At 41.3% G+C, this 23,155-nt stretch overlaps 2 protein-coding genes across 3 annotated transcripts; both read left to right on the top strand.

Moving 5' to 3' along the window:
* The first annotated feature begins 5,630 nt into the window (after positions 1-5,630).
* Positions 5,631-18,727, top strand: camk1gb (calcium/calmodulin-dependent protein kinase IGb). Of its 2 annotated transcripts, none has more exons than XM_069659893.1 (13): positions 5,631-5,855; positions 7,645-7,756; positions 12,588-12,713; positions 12,835-12,909; positions 13,011-13,149; positions 13,852-13,975; positions 14,124-14,199; positions 14,516-14,628; positions 14,729-14,807; positions 15,480-15,567; positions 15,990-16,339; positions 16,425-16,522; positions 17,768-18,727. In XM_069659893.1, exons 1-12 carry the CDS (start codon positions 5,732-5,734, stop codon positions 16,480-16,482), a joined length of 1,464 nt encoding a protein of 487 aa, XP_069515994.1. In that variant the 5' UTR covers positions 5,631-5,731; the 3' UTR covers positions 16,483-16,522; positions 17,768-18,727. The 2 variants fall into 2 exon arrangements, with proteins under 2 accessions (XP_069515994.1, XP_069515993.1); XM_069659892.1 differs by lacking the exon at positions 5,631-5,855 and adding an exon at positions 5,947-5,985.
* Positions 18,728-22,101: 3,374 nt separating this feature from the next.
* g0s2 (G0/G1 switch 2) lies at positions 22,102-22,452 on the top strand. The gene has a single exon (XM_069659661.1). The coding sequence runs from the start codon at positions 22,102-22,104 to the stop codon at positions 22,450-22,452; it is 351 nt and encodes a 116-aa protein (XP_069515762.1).
* Positions 22,453-23,155: the final 703 nt, after the last annotated feature.

The raw sequence follows: 23,155 nt of genomic DNA on the forward strand, positions 1-23,155 counted from the left end.
AGACCGATAAAACCATAAAACCGATACAGGATACCAAATATCCTACAATAAAACTTCATCATGCACAACAAGGTGCCCAGTCCACATGACCTTAAAGACACAACAAAGAAAACAAACAAGAGCAACGACAGAGTGAGAGCAAACCAACAGTTGCACCTCCAAATATGTCAAATAAAGGATAAAAAACGAACCTTACACAAAACAACTTCAGCGCTTCTTAAGCACAGGCTGCATCGTTATACTTTAACCCAACTGAAAAACTTTATGTGTGAAGAGATACTGAAGTGTGCATTCATCAGACATGGAAAACTAATCAGGACCATCTGCAGACATTTGCTCAAAACAAACGGCAGAAGAAGAGAAAGTGCATTTCATTTTCCACTTCTCCCAGATCACAGAGGGAACACTTTCTTGTTGGGCCCAGAACATCATTTTTTTATTAGTAAAGTAAATAACACTGAGAAGAAACACATGTTTTATTTGCAACTTTAAAAAGATATATTCAGAAAAGATATGAGTGCATGATGTCTGAACTCATCTGAATCGATGAAGAAATCCTCATGTAAGTTTTTAATAGCACATAATTAGATTAAGAGCAACATTTGGAACTGTTTAAATAACGCTGCAGACCAGGTCCTCAAACTGTGCAGCCGTCCTGTAAATGCAGGTCTGAATAACACTGTGTGTGGGCGCCATGAAAGCACCCACACAGAGACGTGTTTATTGTTTTGACCTCAGAATTAGCCTCGTCTTCACACATGCATGTCTGCAGACTGACCTTAAATATTGATCACACTGATCTTGCAGAGGAAGCCTGTGCGGAGGAGGAGCTCGTTGCAGCACCTGATATGCATATTTTTTATTGTGCACAGTTTTTACATCTTGTTTTTGCACCGCTAATACTTTACAAGGTTGATTACATGTTCAGGTTTGGGTCACTTGTTTCATGCGAGCACTAATTGAAGTCTAATCTCCGGTTATGTGACTAATGAACAGTTCTTAAACCTACCCAGGGTCACTTACGTAACTCTTCACATCCACAGCAGAATAACATTTTCTCAGCGGTTTTAAATGTAGATAACGTTCTGCTGAATCACGTCTTAAAGTGTGCAGATGTGATGATTGTAATGTCTATGACTCCTCTTCCTCTCTGAACACTTTTGAGCTGCAGATTAGTTTATTTAAGGCTCTGAACATTCACCTGATCCCGTTAGTGTAATCCCATTGACCGCTCGTTAGGTGGACATGGATCTGAAAGCCTGCAGCTGTGTTAATTGTTCTGTTTCTCTCCCAGGAGAATGTGCGGCTTTTGTTTTACATCACTTTAATGACATAAGTGAAGCTGCAGCGTTGGATAATCCCACCGGCAGGGGTTAGAAAGTTCAGCAGATCCCACTGTTTCTCCGGTAAGCTTGTTGATGATGTAAGGCGCCACGAGTCAGGCCCGGTGTCACAGCTTTTACCGGGCTCTGCAGACACGACACTGTGCTGTAATGTTCGGGGAAGAGGAAGTAGGCGACACAGATCGTTTAGTAACAGTATCAGAACCACAGTGCAAAGTTTAAATGATACAAAGTACTTCTGAAGAATGACACCTCTTACTATATTATGGGGATATTAGTACTGTTGCATTAATGTGTAGGTGTAGTGTGGTTGCTGCATACACTCTATAGCAGTTTAATGTCTCTATTTGAGTCCTAACAATTCTTTGCAACAAGTGAAGTGTGAAAACTGTTCTTTTCTTTTTTGCAATCATAGAAACATATTGAAAGAACTTCTTTTGTCTCAAAACAAGCTGGATTTATACTAAATAACCAACTAATATTTGTTGGACAACTTGCATCATATGTTTAAAGCCCATTCTCTCTTAGATGTGTAAAATATTCATGGCTTGAAATCAAGTCGCTGTCAGTTGAATTAAAGTTAAATGTGGGACATCAGAGATGCATAAAGTAATGGAAAAACTCAAATACTGCACCGAAGTGCGTGTTCTTGTTTTTTCCCACTACAGGTAAGGTGCCTTTCTCTCTTAGGGACTTAAATGTTCGACTGTACGGCTGTGGCTCGCTGGTACAGTCAGTCGTCTCTCCATCGTTAAATCAGAAGGTTGGTGGTTCGATCCCTGACTGCTACAGTCACATGTCGACACTGGACCCCAAATTACTCCTGAAGGCACAGCCATCCATCGGTGTGTGAATGCATACATCCTGATTGGAGGTTGGCACTTAGGTCATTGTCATCAGTGTGTGAATGAGTGTGTGAATGTGACATGTAGTGTAAAAGCACCGTTGAGTGGTCTAGACTAGAAAAGCACTATATAAGTACAGTCCCTTTACAAAACAATCACAGCAGCGCTTGCACCTCTTCCACATGCTCAATCGGTTTGGGGTGTGCAGCAAATGGTGAATGGTTGAATCTGTCCTTTGAACCTCTCCTGGTTTGGCAGCCTCTCATCAGGAGATAAAACAGAGGTTAGGACACATTGTTAAGGTTGCCAGTAAAATCCTTGGTGTTACACTACTTGATCTGCCTACAACCTGTTGCAGGAGGGTGAACTCTAAGGCTCAGGACATCAGTGTCCTGATCATCCTCCTCCATGCTGAGTTTGAGCCCTACCCTCTGGCAGGAGATTTAGATTGCCAAAGGCTAAATCCAACAGGATGAAAAATTCATTCACAACACAAGCCATTACACAACTACATTTAAATTTTAAAAAATGAACAGTTATTATGCATTTATTTCTCAACAATGTAATGATGGTACTGCCTTCAGTTGTCCTTATCCTTTTATGTTTTTTACCTGCCTGCAAAGCACATTTCCCTCAGGGGACAATAAAGTTGAAGTTGAAGAAGAAGTTGAAGTTACAAAGCCGGTTAGCCAGAGGATGTAATATAAATGTGTCTCAGTCTCACTGCAGAGCTGCTCTGTTGTTCTCCTGAATCAAAGTGTAACTTAAACATTTGTTTTATTTTCATTCCTCCAGTTAATGCTTGGTTAGTCATTTTGTTTTAGAGGCATTTTACGGCGGATTTTATTCTCCTTATAGCTCAACAGCAATGCTAGTTTCTTCATAGAGGCCTGTCTGAGATCAGACTTTGCTGTAGCACTGAGAACTGTGGAAACAAAGTTCATCAGGATATAAAATCACATGTAGAGTTTATGAATCTTTTCTAAAGCAGCAAATAGAGATAAAAGCCCTGAACAGAGAAAGGCCTATCAGTGCATGTTAGATTAAATGATATAATTGTTTTTCTCAGGATATAAAGTGTAAACAGCGCGAGTGGAGGGTCAAGAAGGAGCTAAACAGTGAGAAAACATATACTTCTAGAAAAGTATATTTATTAGCATGATCGCACAGGTAATACATTTGTGATTACATGTCCTGCTCTCTGTATATATATAACACTCTCAGCCTGTGGTAATAACTGTGACTCGCGGGGCCGTGCTGCTTTTGTTTAACATCCATCATCTCTTTCATGACAGAGCTGCTGGTTCCTGCAGCCCGATGACGCCCCCTGTCCTGATTAGAAACGACTTCATCTCCAAACACCTGCAAAGGCTAATGACCGAGACCACCTCTTGACCCGGCCTCCATGGTAACGTGATGAGCGAGGCCGGCTATTGATATTCTGTCTGTGTCGATCTGCGGCACGTGCTGATTAAACTCAGGCCTGTATTTAAAAGGTAAACGACTCGTCAGGATCAAGGCGGCAGCCTGTGATGGCGGATCAAATCATACCAGCACGTTTTTATTAGAAATATTTGTGTATAATTAATTTTGGTGCACACAGGCTTGTTTTGTGCCCTTTCCTCTGTGTGCAGTGCACACAGAGGAGGCGTGACTGTGTTTTCAACACGACCGTCCCCTCGCTCTGTGTATGTCTCTGTGTGCAGCAGGTGAAATAAGCACCTGATGCAGATTAATACATAAGCCTGTTAAAGGTTGCCTCTTAACACCACAGTGTGCACTGCTACACTCAGAGAGTGTAAAGCTGCGGCGTTCACAGGCTGTGGAACAGGTGTTATATTATACAAGACAGTTCTTACCACTGTTTGTTGTAGTTTTAAAGGTGCCTGATAGGTAAGCTGTAAGCTGTTAATAAGAACATCTTTAGGGTTGCCAGGTTTTCTCTGGATGCTGTTTATCCTCCTCCAGCATGAAAGTTGTTTTGTCTTCTTCCATTATCAGGCACATTATAACTGTAATTCATTTCTGTGACTCATAACATGTTAACATTTGCACCGATATACTTGATGACTTCAGTCATTGCTGCGACCTGTTTTCTACCTGTTTTATGCTGTTGTAAAGATTGAACGTGTACTTGAGTCCACTTGGCTGAGCGCTCTCCCTCTCACTCATATTCTACTCACTCATATTTATTTAGGTATATTTAAGGTCTATTTAGGTTCCAGTTTTTAAACAGAGTTTACAGTTTTCTACTCAGAGTCTAAACCTTTTATTATTGTTGTATTTTTCTATTAGTGCTTTCTTTTAAACTGGGACCTGAGTACTGAAAGTCACCTGACCTGGCCTGCTCTGGAATGACAATAAGTCACCTGGAATATTTAAGAAAAATCTGTTTTTTTAATTATAGAAAAGCTAAACAGCATCAAAAGGGATTGCACCACCTTATGATGATTGATGTAAAGAACATTAGTTAATAACATGACCTATACCTTTTCGTGGTTGCCGTGCTGGTGCAGAGGTGAAGGCTTGGAAATGGAGATGTAAGCCCTCTCTGCCATCAGTCATCACACGGTGTCGACTCAGCCCAACAAAGGTGATGAGCTGGAGATGTTGGTGCAGACTCACTGAGTTCCCTGTGAAGTTCTCTGTGAAATAGTTGCCAGGATACAGACTAAACATCCTGAGGCACTTTTAATAATATCAGGAGACTTCAGTCATGTGAAGAAGGTTGAGGCCCTTACAGGTATAAAATCTTAAAGTGAGTCATACATTTACTCAAAGAGAACTTTATTTGCTGCTAAAGGTGAATCAACCACAGAGTGACCTTGAGGGGGTAACACGTGTGCAAACTACTTCTATGCTTCATATATTTAAAAAATAGTATTATAGTAAAATGTATATTAACATAAACTGTTTTGTTTGTGTTGATCTTCCACAGAAAACATCCACTTGGCATGAACACTTTGTACAAGCTCTTATTTTAGCTGGTAATTAGAAATAAGAAACAAAACACAAGTGAAGATATTTTTTTGTTTTACATTTCAAGAATAAAGTTAAGAAAGTTAAAATTTAGTGCCAGGCATTAAAACGTATTTTGTTTTTATTATTTTATTGTTTGTTTGTTTGTTTGTTTGCATTTTCAGATGTGTCGAAATATGCTAACACAGTTTAAATATATATATATATATATATATCTTTGCTCTCGAAATCTAAAACAATAAAAAATCTTCCTCATCTCATTTTCCAACATGCCCGGACCTATTACTTGCATTCAAAGAAGGTTGTTCTTCCAATCAATATTCAGTCAAGACCAACTTGCGTGTGCGCATGCGCAGGCCCATGAACCGCTGAACTGTTTTGAATAAATCGTGCCGTTTTGGAAAGAAGCTCCAGCTCTGCGTCAGAAGCGCCGTTTTCCATCCTGCAGCAGCTGTGTGGAAAAATGCAGCAGCAGGCTGGTCTGGAGTCTGCGCCTTTAATACGTCTCACTGCGCACCTGTGAGACTCTCAGCCCCTCCCCTCCCTGCTCCCCCCTCTCTCTCCATGGATGTAATCTCTGATTTGACAACAGGTATTTGTGAAGTCTCAGACGCAGTGATCCATCCAGTCCTCAGTGAGCTACCGTCAGGAGAGTCCGAGCAGAGCTGCTACCGCGCACAGTCTCCAGGTGAGTCTCAGTCAGGCTGCTGCTCAACTCTGCTGTGGGAAGGGAATTACTTTGACCTGTGAGCCAAACCCTTTTAGTTTTGGAACACCTTTTCGTCATCATTTGGGAGTGCTTTCCAGTCCAGAATCAGGTAGAGAGCAGACGTTGCCTCATTAGTATTCTGTGCGTTATTTGGGTAGTTATCGAGTGTTCGCTTTCATAATGAGTCTTTCTACGAATCCCTGCCGTCAGTCTGTGATCCAAACTTGTATTAGACAGCGTCATTGCTTCGGCTGAAAGAGCTCGGGGGCTGCTACAAGCTTGATCTGAATATCTGATCAGTCGCTTTTGTTTTGCCGCAGAGTGATTTTTCCGCGGATACCGCAGCCAACCTGATCTTGCTGGTGATAAGAGGGGCTGCATCCGCCGTCAGTCACTGTCAGATCAAACTGTCTCCGTGCTCTGCTGTGTGGTTGTCCATTCATTGATGAGTGTTTTTGCGTCAAAAAAAAGCGTGACAGGCCTGGAGCTGAAGAGTGTGTAGAGTAATGATGTGAACGAATGCTGCAGATTAGTTTGGCATTGCTGTTTATTGTTGTGGACATATGCTCCAGCCTGCATGACAGTAATTGTGATGTTGTGCGTGTTCTGCTAGATAAAAACCAAATGCTGGGTGAAGATAAGACAGTGCTTTATTGATCCCCAGAGGGGGAATTAGGTTTCTGCAACAGCACAAAGACAAGGCAAGTACGAGGAGAAATAGGAATAAAATTAAACAAGTAAAGTAAAGTGACATATGGGTAATAGCAGCAACATTTAGCAGTATGAACACGTGCAGTATGATATGGAAAATAACAGTGTATGTTACAGCAGCAGAAACAACATATCAGATGTAATGATAACCTCATATAGAGCAGTAGTATGGAGACGTAACAGTATATGGCGAGTGTATAATTAAAGTCAGGCCAGAGGGTCGCTGAGGAGTGAGGGTGATGGGGGTCGCTGTCTGCTGGGGGGCTGTTCAGCAGGATAAAGGGGCTTTAAATACAGCAGGGGAAGCTGGGCAGTGAGTCACCTGAACCAATGTGTGGATACAGGAGGCGACTATGCAAATGTCAATGCTTGTTCAATGGGGAACTTTTTTTTTAACACTATGTAATTTATTCTGCATTTCAAGTTGTTTGTCCGAGGCTTCACGCTGGTGTTCGTACCTATGACAAGGTCACGCAGGTCTCCAGATCAAGAGTTTTCTAATCCCTTATATAAGAGAAAAGAGGGCAGCAAACAAACTGGGTAACCTGCTCATTTGCGGTGCTCCTAATCCCTCTGAGTGCCTTTACTTTGATTGATCTTGACTTTCTAATCCTTCCAGATAATTCATTATTTAAGCAATGACAACATAAGAGCTGACGTCACTCTTTCATGAGTTGTTTGTGTGACGGATTATATGTTTTGTTCAGCCTTATTTTCTAGTTCTTCAGCCCTGTTGGAGTAAAGACCATGCTTGCTATAAATCCACCTGTGTACTATATACAGCATGGATTAATCAGCTAACCCTTTTGTCCGCCAGACAAAGACGTCTGTGTCATCTGTTCGTCCTCCTGCCGACAGACAGACGTACAAACCTTCACATCTGTTTTCTCAGGACTCCTCAATAATCCCGAAGGACTTAATGTGTACGATGCAGAGGGTGTGTGGACACTAAGCCTGCAGGAGTTACCTGAAGGGAAAGACAGGCATTGAGTTACACACCTGAAGGGAAACACAGGCATTGACTTCTATTCTTTTCTCTTCCTTTAAATGGTCAAAGAAATCCCTGCTGAAGCGTCTGCAGACATGGGGCGTCAAGAGGCCGATCAGGTGTGGAAGAAGGACACGGAAAACATCCAGGAAGTTTTTGACGTCATGGACGAGCTGGGATCGTAAGTAACTTCTACTCCATGCATGACAGCACTATTTATTAGAAGACAAAGACAAGGAGCACTTATTTAAACAGCACATTGAAAACACAAAGAGTCAAAGGTTTATACAGGCAGAAAGAAGCATTCGAAAACCTTCCAAACTAAAAGCTATAAAAACAGAAAAACTTAAGACAAACTAAAGAATGACTTCCTGTATATCTCAGTGTGTCTTGCACTATGTTGCATATGTGGATGTTTTATTTTTATTGAGCACATCTACAGTCAAACTTTTGTCTCGCCTCGCCGTTCACATGGCATTACTTGAGCCCCACCGGGTGCTGTTTGAGTCCGGGGACAGATTACCGGTTTGATTGGATTGACATGAGGAGGCCGACTTTACCGAAGTCTTAGACAGCAAGACGCTTTGGCTGTCGGAGGTTAGTCCGTCTGACTGTCCTGACGCTGCCTGGATGAAGTCAGCTTAGCAGTTCATTCACAAAAAAGCACACAAACAACAACATAAATCCTTTTCTGGGAACTGAAACTAGAAAGCAAGTAGAAATCAACAGGTTGTAAAGCTCTGATTTGTCTCTTGCGTATTTGCTGTCGAGTCAGTTAAAGGCCCATCTAAGGACGAGCAATGCAAATTAGCCCAGACTATGAGTGCTATGGTTTGTCGCATTGGTTTACCTGCTCTGTAAATGTCCCATAAGTAAATATAAATTAAATCTATTATCTGATTTAACTAAAAATATTTTTTTAGATTAACGTCACTTTTTTATGCAGAAATGCTCATGTTTCTGCCTCCAGCATCTCAGGAGAAACAAGTTGCTGCCTTTTCCCACCAAACAGGACTTCTGATAACATCACATTCGGCTTTAGGAGGTTGTGATTTGGTTTTTGTCATGATTTTATAGACAAAAATGTTTAAAAAATCACTAATTGATTCATCAATATTCAAAGAGTCGCAGCCCTAAAAGCAAACAAACTGTTAATATGCTTTTTAATAAGATCAGCTGCAGGGATTTGAATCAATAATCTCAAAGGTAATATTTTGCAGCATGTGACTGTGTCCTCCTGTGCACACACCCAGTCGGCAGTCTCTCCTGTTGGCCTAATTCCTGCCAGGTCAGCGCTGAGGATCAGCAGGTGTTCTAGCACTCACTGTGTGCTTAGCGAGCGGCTGGAGAACAGCGGATCAGAGGCCAACTGTAAATAAAGGTGCAGGCAGAGTGAGCGCTGCCAGAGTGACGTCTGCGTGTGTCGGGACAACAGAGTGGAGGGAACCGTGCTGCGGGCTGTGGCGGTGTGGAGGCCCCCCTGAGTGCTGGATGTCGTCTAATAGGTGGTCCAATTAGTTTGCAGCAATTACTTTAATTTCCCCGAACGCTTTGAAAACAATTTGGAGCTTTATGGAAAATGGGCGAAAATGTAGAAGCACACGTCGCAGGTTTATTACCTTAAGATTGCTTCCACTGGTAATTACAAAATAGCCCTCTAAATGTGTAACTAAGGGTGTCATGTTGATATTCATTAGCATCTGTAAGTATTAAATATGAGCTTCAATCCAAATCGAAATAGTATTTAGGTTTCTGTACACCTTCACAGTCTTTAAACGTGATCAGTACAGCAGAATCAGCTCCATCAGAACAAGGTGTTCTAATATCAATGACTATTTTTGTCATTTGATATTAAATATATCAAATATTAAAGGAGCAGTTCGCCCCTGGAAAAAACCTCTCTCAGTCAAAGCTGGTGTTCTCTGTAATCAATAGAAGCGATAATATTTGAAATTGGCACCATAGCTGTGGAGAAAGTTGTACAAACAGCTCATGGTTTTGCCCATTCTACATTCCTCCAACACCCAGCATGCATTGTGCCCCTCCCTCTGAAAGGAACAGCCCAGCGAGAGACGCTGGAGTCAAATACTACCGTTTAGCTGCAGGCAACGGCTCAGAGCGGGACAGAATCTTAAATACGACAAGAATATTCCGGTGGATCGTCTAAAAAATCTTCAGGTCTGCAGTCTACATTTCAAACCTGATGATTCTGAACGGGACATGACATAGGAGGCGGACGTCCTAGAATGAGGAAGTGCAGTTTAGCGAGCTCACTGGCCTCCGCCAAATGACGAGTTTTATGTAGTCTGGTGGAGGTTTACAGGGCCTCCTCCAAAGGCACACAGGGAAATTGCATTTTTTCCCTACCATAATGGCATTAGCTCCCCATAATAGCATGAAAGGACTGAGGTTGAAAATCGGCGAACTGGCCCTTTAAGACAGAATGATGCTGCAAAGTTTGCAATCAAATTAAAGAAAGGAACCAAAAGAGAGACACAAAAACACGCTGAAGGATTTCTGTTGTTGTCTGAGCCTCTGAGTGATGTTGAAGGTGTCAACACAGCTGTGTGACCCATTCTTCAGTGTACAGTTTCTCTGTGGTTAATAAAAGGACAATCCAGAAGGGAGAGGAGATTGCGTAGAAGCCTCTAATACATCCTTCCCCCTTTGGGCCTCATCACACAAACAACATCCTCATGGTTTCCTGGCAATCAGGACAACAATCAGCCTCATCAGGGGTCAACAATCACACTGCAATTTAATTCCAGTCAACATATTTAAATCTGAGCTTGCAAATTTAGACACGAAAGTACGTCCGTGATTTCGGATGAGTCCTTCTCTGTAGTTGTGTTAAAAGGGACGCTGCTGATGGCATTCATGTGCCGTGCTTGATTGATGATTTCTCTCGAGAGCGGCAATAAGCTTGGAGGAGATGTAAGAAGGAAATGAGCTCTTGTTTCCAAGGAGAAATCAGCTGAGCGATGGGATGTGAAGCGCTGTGATGATGCTGTGGGGGCAGATTGTTCCTGTCTGCCTCCCTGAGATTGCATTAGGCAGTTTTTATGAGCGTGTGTGTGAAAGGCATTGCAACAGCGCCTTCTAAATGACACAGTGCAACTATTACAGTGCCAAATGAGTTCTCATATCCTGCAGTTAGCGTGTTGTTGTTCACAAGAGCACGCTGCTTTGTCCTTCAGGGTCATGGTCATCCCCTTCAAGACAAAGGACAGGGCAGTAGTATCCCCTGTCTGCCCACCGCCCTTGACCCTGACTGTCTGTGACCTGGTCGGTTCTGTATGAAGGAGCTTATTGTTTCCGTCTGCACATGCTCAGTTTCTGACCTCTGCGCCTGCAGAGCCCTCAGCCCGCCGCTCTTTCCGTTGCGTCAGGGATAAAGGTTCTAATCCTTCGGGTGGAACAACTATTCCCAGACAGCGCTGAAGATAGCAGGGACACGGAGCAGCGCAGAGGCTGAATAATAAGCTGCAGACATGTGAATAGTTAAGCCACAGAGATCTTTCACAGATCTTAATTGAGCCCCTTGATATTGCTGGTTCTGATGTGTGTTTAATTTAAATCCGGAGCCTGAAACGACCTCCAGCTATGTGTGCTAACGTAGACGCAGACAGAGGCAAAATAGCACATCAAAACAAAAGGTGATATTTTAAAGTCTTTGGAGTTCAAACAGGATGTTCTGTAACTTTAACCATAACAAAGAGTTATACTCTTCTTCATATCACAGGTGCTTTATGCTGTTGTATTTTTTCACAAAGTTATCTACAATGGCCGCAGTCAAGAGCCCCCAATGCTGCCTATAAGCAGCTTTAAAGAGCAGCTCCAGTCATGTTTTAAGAGATATAAAATACTCTGCTTGAAATAATAAATGTTTTCTGCAAAATACGTTTAATTACCTTGTAAAAATCCTCCCAAGGCATCTCCTCCTTCTCCTTCATTAAAAATTCCTGAATCTGCATAGGCCCCGCCCACTATGCACATTTCCAACCGCCCCCTCCGTCGCAAAAACTAAACACGTCTCTGCCATCGTTTAGTGGCAGCTTGTTGAAACTTAACTAGCTTGAAATGTAAAGTAGTTACGTTAACGTTAGTAGTCAGTAGTGAGTTTGCAAAGATTACGCTGCCGGTTACAGCTGGCTCGTGCGTCGCGGAAGTGGTCGCCATAGGTTACACATAATGATATGCACAGCGTCACCCCGTCCGTTAACGGGATTGGCTCCTTAGGTTTGTGACATCACAAACCTGCCAATCTGAAAACGTGTTGTTCAGCCTGTCCTCGGTACACTGCAGTTTAAAAGCAGACAGGCCCAGCCGTGGAGATGACTGCTGATGTTGTCCCTGATATGTCTAGAAAAACACCACATGGAGATGTTTACAAGGTTAAACACTGGATTTGCACTGGGGGGGTCTTTAATAGATGGAAGTATTGATTGAGTCCATGTTTGCTGTGGGTCCTGATTTAAAGCCACACTCATCATATCAAAGGAGGGGCTCAATATGTTCCCTACTTATCCTCCCCCCTTAAAAAAAGTGATTAAAATGTAAGAAGTAGTTTTTTTATCAATCCAGGCTAACTGTTTCTCTTTGTCCATTCCTTATGCTTAGCTATGCTAACCGTCTCCTACGACATGTCTAGGAGACATGTCTGCATGAAGGAGAATATGTGTATTTTGTAAAATGTTACTACCACACTCTAAATCAAGAAACCCGTTGTGTATTTGAAGACCTGCAAATATTATCCCCACTGGAAAACACTGAATGTTATACAACAAAAAGGAGAAATTAAAGCACAAACTAGCTAAGAAATATGCAAAGAAGACCCAGCAAGAAGCCAGAACTGTGCTCGCCTGTGTCCTCATATTTTATTAACAATTTCCCTTGTGAAATATGAAGGAAGACTCATTATTTGTTATCTCTCTGTCATGTTCTGGAGTAATCAGCGACTGCATAATCATCCATAACTCATTTTTCTAATGTGTTTGTGTGTTGATGAACAGGGGGGCGTTCTCAGAGGTCTACATGGTGAAGGAGAAGAAGACGGGGAAGCTGTTCGCCATGAAGTGTGTGAAGAAGAAACAGAAGAGGGACCTGAACCTGGAGAACGAGATCACCGTCCTGAGAAGGTCAGTGTGGAAAGGAATCACAGTGATCAGTTTTAGCTGTTCTTTATGTTGAAAATAACTTCTGTTGTTGGATTGTGGCAGCCATGTCTTAATAAAAGCATCTTGTTATTTTCCTAAACAGAATCAAGCATGAGAATGTCGTCGGGATGGAGGATTTCTACGAAAGTCGGACCCATTTCTACCTCATCATGCAGCTGTGAGTTTCTCAACCAGTGTATTATTATTTAAATGAGCAGGCTGGCTTATTAAAATGGCGTGTCATTAATATATTCTGATGGTGGCGTTATCTTCTCTCAGTGTTTCAGGCGGTGAGCTCTTCGACCGTATCCTGGATCGGGGGATGTACTCAGAGAAGGACGCCAGCAGTGTGATCCAGCAGGTGCTGCAGGCTGTGAGCTACCTGCACTGTAACGGCATCGTGCACCGTGACCTGAAGGTGTGAATCAGATAACGCAACACAACCACACATTTACACAGGCTGTACATACACACATCATTGTAAGAATAATGTATTTATAGCTACACCTATAAGCCACCTATAATAATCCAACCAACAAAGACAACTGGAAAAAAATCCTTAAATATAGTACATTTTCAGAAAAACATAATAATAACTTCTACTTTTAATTCTTAATAAAATTGCTAACAGTTAGATGAGCAGAGAAACACCATTGTTTCATCTGTACCTTCAATATGCTAAAGCTAGCAGCTTGTTAGCTCATCTTAGCATCAGGGCTGGAAATGGCGGGAAATAGCTAGCCTGGATCTGTCAAAAGGTAACAAAATGTGCCTACCCTCAGCTCTTAAGCTCACTTATTAACACAGCATATCATGTTTGTTTAATCTGTGCAAAAACTGAAACATAGAAGCAACAATTTGTCATTTAAGAGGAGCTTATTTGTAGGATTATTTTGTAGCTGGGAGCAGTGACTTTCTGGATTAAGTTAACCTTTGGACAGAACCAGGCTAGGCTAACCGAGCTCCAGCTAACTGTCTGCTTGCTGTAGCTTCATGAGAGTGTTGTTGTTAATCTCATCCTAGTTTTGACAAAAAACCAAAAAGAATAATTCCCTAAATGTCAAACTTCTTCTGATTTTTCAACACAGCTAAAGTAACACTTATTTGTGTCCCCATGCAGCCAGAGAACATTTTGTACTTCAGTCAGGACGAGAACTCAAAGATCATGATCAGTGACTTTGGCCTCTCAAAGATGGTGGACAATGACATCATGTCGACAGCTTGTGGCACCCCAGGATATGTCGGTAAGACGGTGACTGTGTAATGAAAGATTTATGGACTCTTACTGTGTGTGTACGAAGACAGTACACACAACATACAATATTTATAGTGTGTTCTCTGCATACAGACTTATTCAGAGTAATCACTGTTTTTGTTTTCCTGTCCTTTCAGCCCCTGAAGTTTTGGCTCAGAAACCCTACAGCAAGGCCGTGGACTGCTGGTCTATCGGAGTCATCACCTACATCTTGTAAGTGTAGAGAGGTGGCGAATGTGTGCACACACAGCAGACTGAGATTAAGAGACAAAAGAGGGATTTTAACCAAGATTAGCTCGAACGGTTGTTCCACAGGTTCCAGGTTTTTCCTTATTTAGAGCCGGGATTTTCAGATTAAAAGCCTCTGACTGCCGGTCAAGTCCAGGTTTAGCGTGACACAGTTACCTAAATACAGAACAGAAGATGCAGGGATTGAGCTACAGCACCACCTAGTGACCCTCTACCTAAACTGCACTGTATCCTCCTTATTGTTGGACATTTCTGAACTGCTCCTCTTCTTATGTTGCAGACTCTGTGGGTATCCTCCTTTTTACGAAGAAAGTGAGACGAGGCTGTTCTCTAAGATCATGAAGGCTCAGTATGAGTTTGACTCGCCCTTCTGGGACAACATCTCTGAATCTGGTAATTACACTGACTCATAGCGCGGACAGCTTTCCTGCTGCAGCTGCTGCATTCTTCCACACAGTCCTCGTGCTAATGTCATTTTTCCTTCTTTTATCAGCGAAAGATTTCATCCGTAACATGATGCAGAAGAATCCCAGCATGCGCTACACCACTGAACAAGCGCTCAGACATCCCTGGTGAGTGTCAATCATCTAGCCTTGTATCATGGAAGTACTTTAAGGCGAATGTTGTCTCATCTTTTTACCGTTAGAAAGAAATGATTCTAAGCAAAATAGTTGCGTTACTTTAGCAAAGTTAGTCTGTTTTGATAGATTTTCAAAATAAAATATCTATAGGATATGTCTACAGTTAAAATAACATGTAGCTATTAAAATGTAGTTGATTTCCATGTATTAAACCATCATATAAATTTATAAGATTTGATTATGGATTGCTTTTACTGTGTTGTCAATCAGCACTGAATCATGGGGGATTTTAATGCAAATATTGTTGCATCTTTTAACCCTTAAAGCGAGGAAATAATTCCCTTCAAAATAGTTGCATAATTAATCAAAGTTAGTCTGACTGTGATAGATTTTCGAAATAAAATGTCTCTGGACACTGTCGCAAAGTTCCCCCTGGTGGGATTAATAAAGTTGTTTGTTTGATTTATTGATTGATTGTTTGGCTGTGCAGCTCTGACCCTAAATGGCAGCTGGAACAAAATGTATTATAACCCTCAAATATACAACATTTTCTACAAACCAATACAGTCATTCACAAGAAAATAGGTTTGAAGCACAGCCGGTAGTCCAGGATTAACGTCTACCTGGAAAATCATGCAATCCGTTTCGTCATCTGTTTTCCAGGATTATCGGAAAGACGGCGCGGAGCCAGGACATCTACTACTCCGTCAGCGTTCAGATCCAGAAGAACTTCGCCAAGTCCAAGTGGAAGGTCAGTGCTCCCTGATGTCTTGGCTTTTGATGTGGTAATCTCATTGAGGACCTGCAGTTTATCGTAGATTAATCGGGTGCGTCGCTAAATCCTTCCTGATTAAGGACGGTTTAATAAGATATGTTTTGTAATCAAGGCCACTGATGGCTGATGTAGGGCTGTTACTGTCTGGGGACCTAAGTGCACTCGATTGCCTACATGAAAGAAAGACTCTAAAACACGAATCTACAGTCTAGGTTATCTCCTGTATGCACACACGTAGCATCAATTAAAGTGAATCTAAGTGCAGTCCTTAGGCTTTATTTATTCATTTGCCAGGGACAGATTTTGTTAATGAACATCAACATAAAAAATACAAGATATAAACAGGCCGGGGTTTACGAGAAAGCTAATTTACATCTTGAACCTGTCTCACTCCACAGCAAGCCTTTAACGCCACTGTCGCCATCAACCACTTGAAGAAGCTGCAGCTGGCCCACTCAGAGCTGGTGCTGAGGCAGGCCAGCATCCCCGACATCAAGGTGATCGACGTGTCCTCCCCTGTGAAAAACCGCAAGCGTCTCGATCCAGACAGACTCGACCCCAAGCCGGCGGAGGTCAACGGGAATACACTCGGGAGCAATCACATGTCCCTGCCCATGAGCAGCATCGAACCCAAAAGTCATTACCACACGCTGAAGGCCACTCAGAGTCACGTGGTCCCGCACCATGCACCCACTATCGCTGAGCAGGGCAAGCACGTCTACCACTCAGAGCCCGCCAACCTCAACGGGTCGGTATATAAAATCTGATGTTGTAAATGTCTAATGCGTGATTTTCGCAGTGGGACTGATGTGAGATTTCTCTTCTGCTTTCAGGTACGGGAAGAACCGCAACGGAAAGACTGTGCAGACCGGAGTTTGCTCGGTCATGTGAAGGCTGCATGAAGTTTACTTGCCAAAAAGCGTTTTACTTGGTAGGTTGAAGTAAAGCATTAACATACCATCATGAAACACAAAGTAGTAGATGTTTATATTTAAACTAAACCTTTATTAAAAATGAGTACAAAGATCCTCCAGTCCCTCTCAAATAGAAAGAATAAATTATGATCCTGCCCAAAAAGTTGACGTATAAACGTAAAAACAACCACTGTATTAATATTATAAGAAGTACTATATAAACATTTAATTTATGTTTTATACTCATTTAATGTTCATACTTAATCCTATACAACGTAATGCATTATAATTTGTATAACAGTCGTTATCGCAAGGTAATGTAAAGGTCAGTTGGAACCCTACATTACCCACACATTGTAACTATGGCAGTGCAGCATGTGGGAAGTCAATTGACGTAGTAGAAAGACCTCGGTTAAAGAGCGTGTACTATGCTGTTTTTTAAAATATATATATATATGATGTTACGATGTTGTTGGAGTAATCCCCAGGCTTCTCAGCTCAGTCTGCAGGCTGCTGTGAACGCCACGTTTCACACAGTTTGTTGTACATTCTGCACTTTGTGACGTCACAAAGTTGCAGCCTCAGCTGGCCAATCAGACGAAAGTGGGCTTGTAGGAGCGGGGTTTCTTAAAGGGACAGAGTTTTTTTTAACTGTAAATGATGCGAAGCTACTCCACAGGTATCACAGAGGGAAATATGAAGCTTCTAATTAGCGTAATACCACCCCTTTAATATGGGGGGTGGCAGTCAGGGGCAATAGAAGCAAAAAGTCATTGTAAGGTATTTCCTTTTTATCCACACCAGCATGTGTTTTCTAAACTTTACCAAGTATTTTTTGTGCCTTAAACTAACAAAAAAGATGTATCTTAAAACAGACCTAACCACATGTAGGAAGAAAGAAAACAGACCTTAAAACAGACACTAAAAAGACGCTATCATGTGCATTTATTCAACACGCCAAAGGGGGGGCATGACAAAATGTTTTAACCTTTGTAGGAATAAGCAACAAAAAATTGAGCTTAACTTTCTGTAAATATGAAAACAGTTGTTGAAGGAGATGTTGTGTAGTTGTAACAACATGCAGGGCCTTTAAACACAGGCTGTCTGACAACGTGCTCTAATGTATGTTTCCTTCATAAAGGATCTGAGTGTGAGGAGACATAAACAAACATTTGAGATCTTTCTGTTCATATTTTGTGTAATTTTCTGCCCATTAAAAGCAAATATGTGTCTCACCTATTGTGTGTTTCTGCCCCCTGCAGGTCAGTGTTGCTGTGCTGACTCAGCATGCAGCTGTTTTGTGTCAGCAGGTCCCTGCAGTACTGAGAACTGAGAGAAGTGGTTTTAATCCTCTGACAGACCCACACGCGGTCTGAGAGGTCCACTACAGTCAGTGGGACATTTTATTTTGGAAAGAGTGCCTATGAAGCTTCCTGACAACCACACACACACACACACACACACACACACACACACACAAACACACACTATTCACTTGAACAGGGTAGGCTTCATTTAAACAGGACCGTTCAGACAGTATTGTCTCTGTAAAAAAGGTGGTATGATGGGCTCACCTGCTGCTGGGTTGCACCTGGCGTCCAGCTCGGTCATGGTGAAGCAGTCCATGACCTTTAATGTCACGAAGGCTTTATTTGACAACTCCTGGTGTCTGACCGGGGAGGGTTTAAGTCAACATTAATAGTCAATATCAAATCTTAAGTGTAAAATATCCTCATTTAGCCAGCCGGCATCTTTAAGTGCAATAGAAGGAACACGTGGAGAACCTGCATGCTTACTGCTTCAGATAAGCCGCACTGGTATATGTTCTGTTCTTGTAAAGTTGTTTTTATTTTTATCACATTATTTGTTTTATTTTTCTAAAAGTATTTGCCTCCTTTTTAAAAAAAAAAAAAGAAAATATAAAAAGAGTTGTACAGACTTGAGTTAGAACACATACTCAAACTAACTTATCATTCACAGTGTAAACACCATGATTATATCCAGAACTTGCCAAGTCATTCATCGCTCTCATAGCTATCTGCTACAATATACTGTATAATGTCATGTAGCCTATGTTCACTATGTGTTTCTTCACTTACTGTATGTGCTTCATTCTGCACAGTCTGCTCTTTGTCTCTGTCGCTGGACGTGGCTTTGTGTTGATGCATTCATCATTCATTTAGATGTAGTCTATGCGTTATGGTGTATACTGATATATATGTGTGCTCATAAATAAAGCCTGTACAAAAGATGTTTTTCTCTCTCTTTCTTCTTGGACAAATAAGCTTAAAGCTGTTGAAAAGTATAAAATAGAAACATGAATAAACATTTATTAATAGCAGAAGACAGAACTCTCAAAATGAACTTATTAAGAATATAAAAAGGTATTTAAATGTCTACAGATTACTCGTGCAAATACCTGAAAGATAAATGGAAACTTATCAACAGATATCAATATATTTAACTTGATTCTGCGACCTGACACTAATTAAACCAACCTCCAGCTTCAAACCACTTAACTCGGCTGCACTTCTTCAGTAGATTAGCTCTTCAAGCACAGCCAGGATTACCAGCAGGGGGTCCAGAGCAGCGTCAAAGAGTAAGTACAGTAAACCAGCAAATACAACACAAGCGGAACAAGTGGAAATCCCCTTTAATGTCAGCAATCACTTACAATCATTGTTTGCGTGTCAGTCCCTGATTTTTCCCGAAAGTGTCACATAAAACCAGAGTATATACTGACCCTTTTCTCCCCCAAACCTCTATCAACAGAGTTTTCAGATCTACACACACCATAGACCCTCCTCACAACCCCCCAAAACCACAACATGGTCGACTTGGTGAAGCCCAGGACGGAGACAGGCTGCCCATTGAAGCAGAATGAGCCAGAAATGTGGAGCAAAGGTCTCCAAACAGCCTCAACCTTTTCCCAGCAGTGGTAAACATAGCTGCCCAGAGTCCACACTGAGTTTCTCAAAGAGGGACATTATTGAGGGTGTAATTATAGCAATATTACGGGCAACGTTTAAACAGTCTGTGCTCTGAAAACTGACCATCAGGGGGAAAGGTTGTACGGGAATTTAGAGACAGTTCATCACTGCAGAGTTAAAGTTCAAGTGTTCATTAAAACACCAAAAGAGTAATTTCACCATAAGCTGTGGGACAGTGTTTTTCACTTCCTGTTCTTTTCTGTGTTTTGAAACTGTGTTTTTCGCATGTTGTGCAATTCTGGATTTTGCATCTGAATGTGTTACAAAAGTAATGGACCATTAACAGAAATGTGTATTATTCTCATGTTCATGATGCTCATATGTGTAACATTTGTGGCCCTCTACTAAATTCAAGAAACCGTTGACTATCAGTAAAGTAACACTGTGGTCTACAGGCATGTTAGCAAGTACTAAGGCTGTATTTGCTAGCATCAGCATCCTAATATGCTCTTAAAGATCGTGCAAGTTGATGTAAGCAAATGTTAACCATTAAGATTATTTAGTTTAGCTTGCTAACATGATAAAATTAGCAGGTATAATATTTATAATGCTAAATCTTGTTAGTTTGGTGTATAAGCAGGCCAACATGTTGATGTTAGCATGCTAATATGCTCTTAAAGATAATGCTAACATGATGACGTAAGCAGGTATAATGTTAACCATTCAAAACGTTTTAGTTTAGCTTGCTATGATGATGACATTAGCAGGTAATGCTAAATGTAGTTACTTCAGCATATTAGCAGGCCAACATGTTGATGTTAGCATGCTAATATGCTCTTAAAGATAATGCTAACATGATGACGTAAGCAGGTATAATGTTAACCATTCTAAATGTTTTAGTTTAGCTTGCTAAGATGATGACATTAGCAGGTAATGCTAAATCTGGTTACTTCAGCATATTAGCAGGCCAACATGTTGATGTTAGCAATAAGCTCAAGTACACAGGCTATAGGCTACTTGAGCTTAATGCTTGCGTTAACAAGCTAATATGCTCATAAAGATAATGCTAACATGATGACGTAAGCAGGTATAAAGTTAACCTAAACGTTTTTACTTTAGCTTGCTAATATTAGCAGTTATAATATTTACAATGCTAAATCTTGTTAGTTTAGCATATTAGCAGGCCAACATGTTGATTTTAGCAGGTATAGGCTAATGTTGAATGTGCTAACCCTCGTTAGTTTAACATTCTAACATGTTGAAGTTAGCAGATGTTAACCATGCGAAACCTTATTAGATTTGTGTGCTAACATGTTAACATTGGAATATTTACTATGCTATTTCTTCTTCGTTAAGTATTTTAGCCTTCTCACATTAGCTTAGCATTAAGATTAAGTAGCTAAGTGATGGAAATGTCATGAGTCTGAACCAAGATTAAATTTTGACCAGATAATGATGACAAAATTAACCTTGTTGTGGTGCTAAAGAGAAAGTTAAGGGATCACCAAATTCAGCAGGCACATCTTCTTGGAACCATGAACGTCTGTAGCGTATTAAATGCGATCCATTCGATAGTTTTTCAGTTATTCCAACTTGGTAAACCGGCCAACAGATTGACCGACATTGCCATCCCTAGGGCCATGACCCTTGCATGGCCAAAGATCCAACTGGATTATATGTGACGGTGCATCGTCTTCATCTGGTGTGCAGATGTGGAACAAACATGCAGACGTCTCGTGGCGTTGGCCGATTGTCATTTCACTGAAAGCAGATGACACATTTCTCTCTGTGACAAAGATCAGACACATTTCACTACTGACTTGGCCTGATTTCACTCCCTCCTTCTTGCAGTAGGGAACGAGGTCAAAGGGCAGAGAGTTTCAGACTTGCACAGACACTCATGTTAATCACTGCGTCATTGTCAGCTCCATGGTCAGACGCTGAACATGAGACAAAGCAGCTCAGGACAGCATGATAGGGGTGATTCTATTTAACCTTTTCTTCTAATTAACCTTATCTGTCAGCATTCAATAAGTCTAACAAAACCTTCCAGCCAATAAATGGGACTGACTCTCCACATTCTAACTCGCTGTGATTGGACACTATTCAAGCTCTCCTGATGAGGATCAATGTTTATGCTAACAAGCCACGCAACACAACCAACCACCTGATGTTGTTCAATGTTCAGGAAGGTGTGAAGTAATTGAATTTTTGTAAGCAGGATTGTTGCAGGGTTAGAGGTCTTTTTGAGATAGATAACAATAACACACAGCATGCTAAAGCGCTATAGTGTGGTGCATGCAGACCTTATGATGTTAAATGTATACAGTTTCACTTTCAAGGAAAATGTTATCACTGTCCTGGAAACCCCTGCCCTTTTACCCAAACACGCTCTAATCTCCAAAAAGTGATTGCACTCGCCTCATGAATATGCATTTTGTCACATCTGTGGGAGTTGACCTGGCTCCAGTTGGGTTTAAATGGCAGAATCTTCCTCTTGTCTTCCTGCTTGTGAATGCCTGACTGGACCGAACACTGGGAAAGAGCCACTTTGGTGTGTTTCATATAACAAGGGTTTTTAGCACAATAACAACATAGCTCTTGGACACATTTCTGAAACAAACCTTTTCCTCCTTTTCCTTCAACAGGTAACCAAACAACACAACATGGAAACCATCAGTGAGATCATCCCATTCGCTAAGGAGATGCTAAACCAGAGGCCTGGCCGAGGCATGCTGAAGATCTACATGCTCGGCTCCACTCTGGCGATGCTCGGAGCGGTTGCTGCAGTGGTGGAAACCGTCCTCCTGCCATTTGCAGAGCGGGAGGAGACAGATGAGGACATGCCAGGAGAGCTAATCTTGGAGAAGATAAAGAGGGAGAAGAAGCAGATGTTGGCGTTAGAAAGTACCTTGATTCCTACTGAAGTTGTGGAGACAGAAGTGATTGATGCCAAAGCTAAACATCTGGGGACAGCTGGCCGGAGAGTCTCAGTCAACCGCTTGCATGCTTCTTAAAGAAACCCTCCCCTCCTGGTGTAAACGGACATGACACTTGCAGTGTTGATAATGGTGGTAAATTAAATCATCATGTTGAACGTGCCACTTTGTACTCATTATTTTATTGTGTTTAAAAAAGCATATTTGCTTATGTTTACTGGAAAATATGAGATGTGTAGATAATTTTTAAAAAACTGCAGGGTACAGAAATATCAGACTGCTGGGCAGGAAATACTTGACTTGAGGAATGTGCTGGTGAAAATAGAGTTTGTGTGAGTTCATGAATCTGCATTTAAATAAAGCTATTTTCAGCCAGCAAATGAGGTAATGATTTTAACTTTTATAACGCCCTTTGTGCATGTTGCTGTAAGAAAGTTCTTTAAATAGGTGTTTTTATAATTACAAGACATGCATTTGTTAATTAAGAAAAAAATACGTTTTGGGGACCATTAGACAAAACTGCATTAAAACATCTCATATTTGATTATTTTCTCTGCTATGTGACCAATTAATGTATAATATAGCCCTACACTAAATCTATCACTAATAAGTGGAAATTAATCTGCGCATTCAGATCTGTCCGTTTCTTGATTCTCATGTCGTTGTACGCTGTATTTTAGCACTAGCATTTCCCAGTCATCTACATCGAGATAACAGGTTGACACGTTGAAAATCCGGCAGTTGTAATTCTACATGAAACCACTAGATGGGAGCAGTAAGA

Source organism: Semicossyphus pulcher, unplaced genomic scaffold (genome assembly GCF_022749685.1).
Source record: "Semicossyphus pulcher isolate SPU_LCO1_2020_fin unplaced genomic scaffold, fSemPul1.0.p SCAF_13, whole genome shotgun sequence".
Lineage (NCBI taxonomy): Eukaryota > Metazoa > Chordata > Actinopteri > Labriformes > Labridae > Semicossyphus > Semicossyphus pulcher.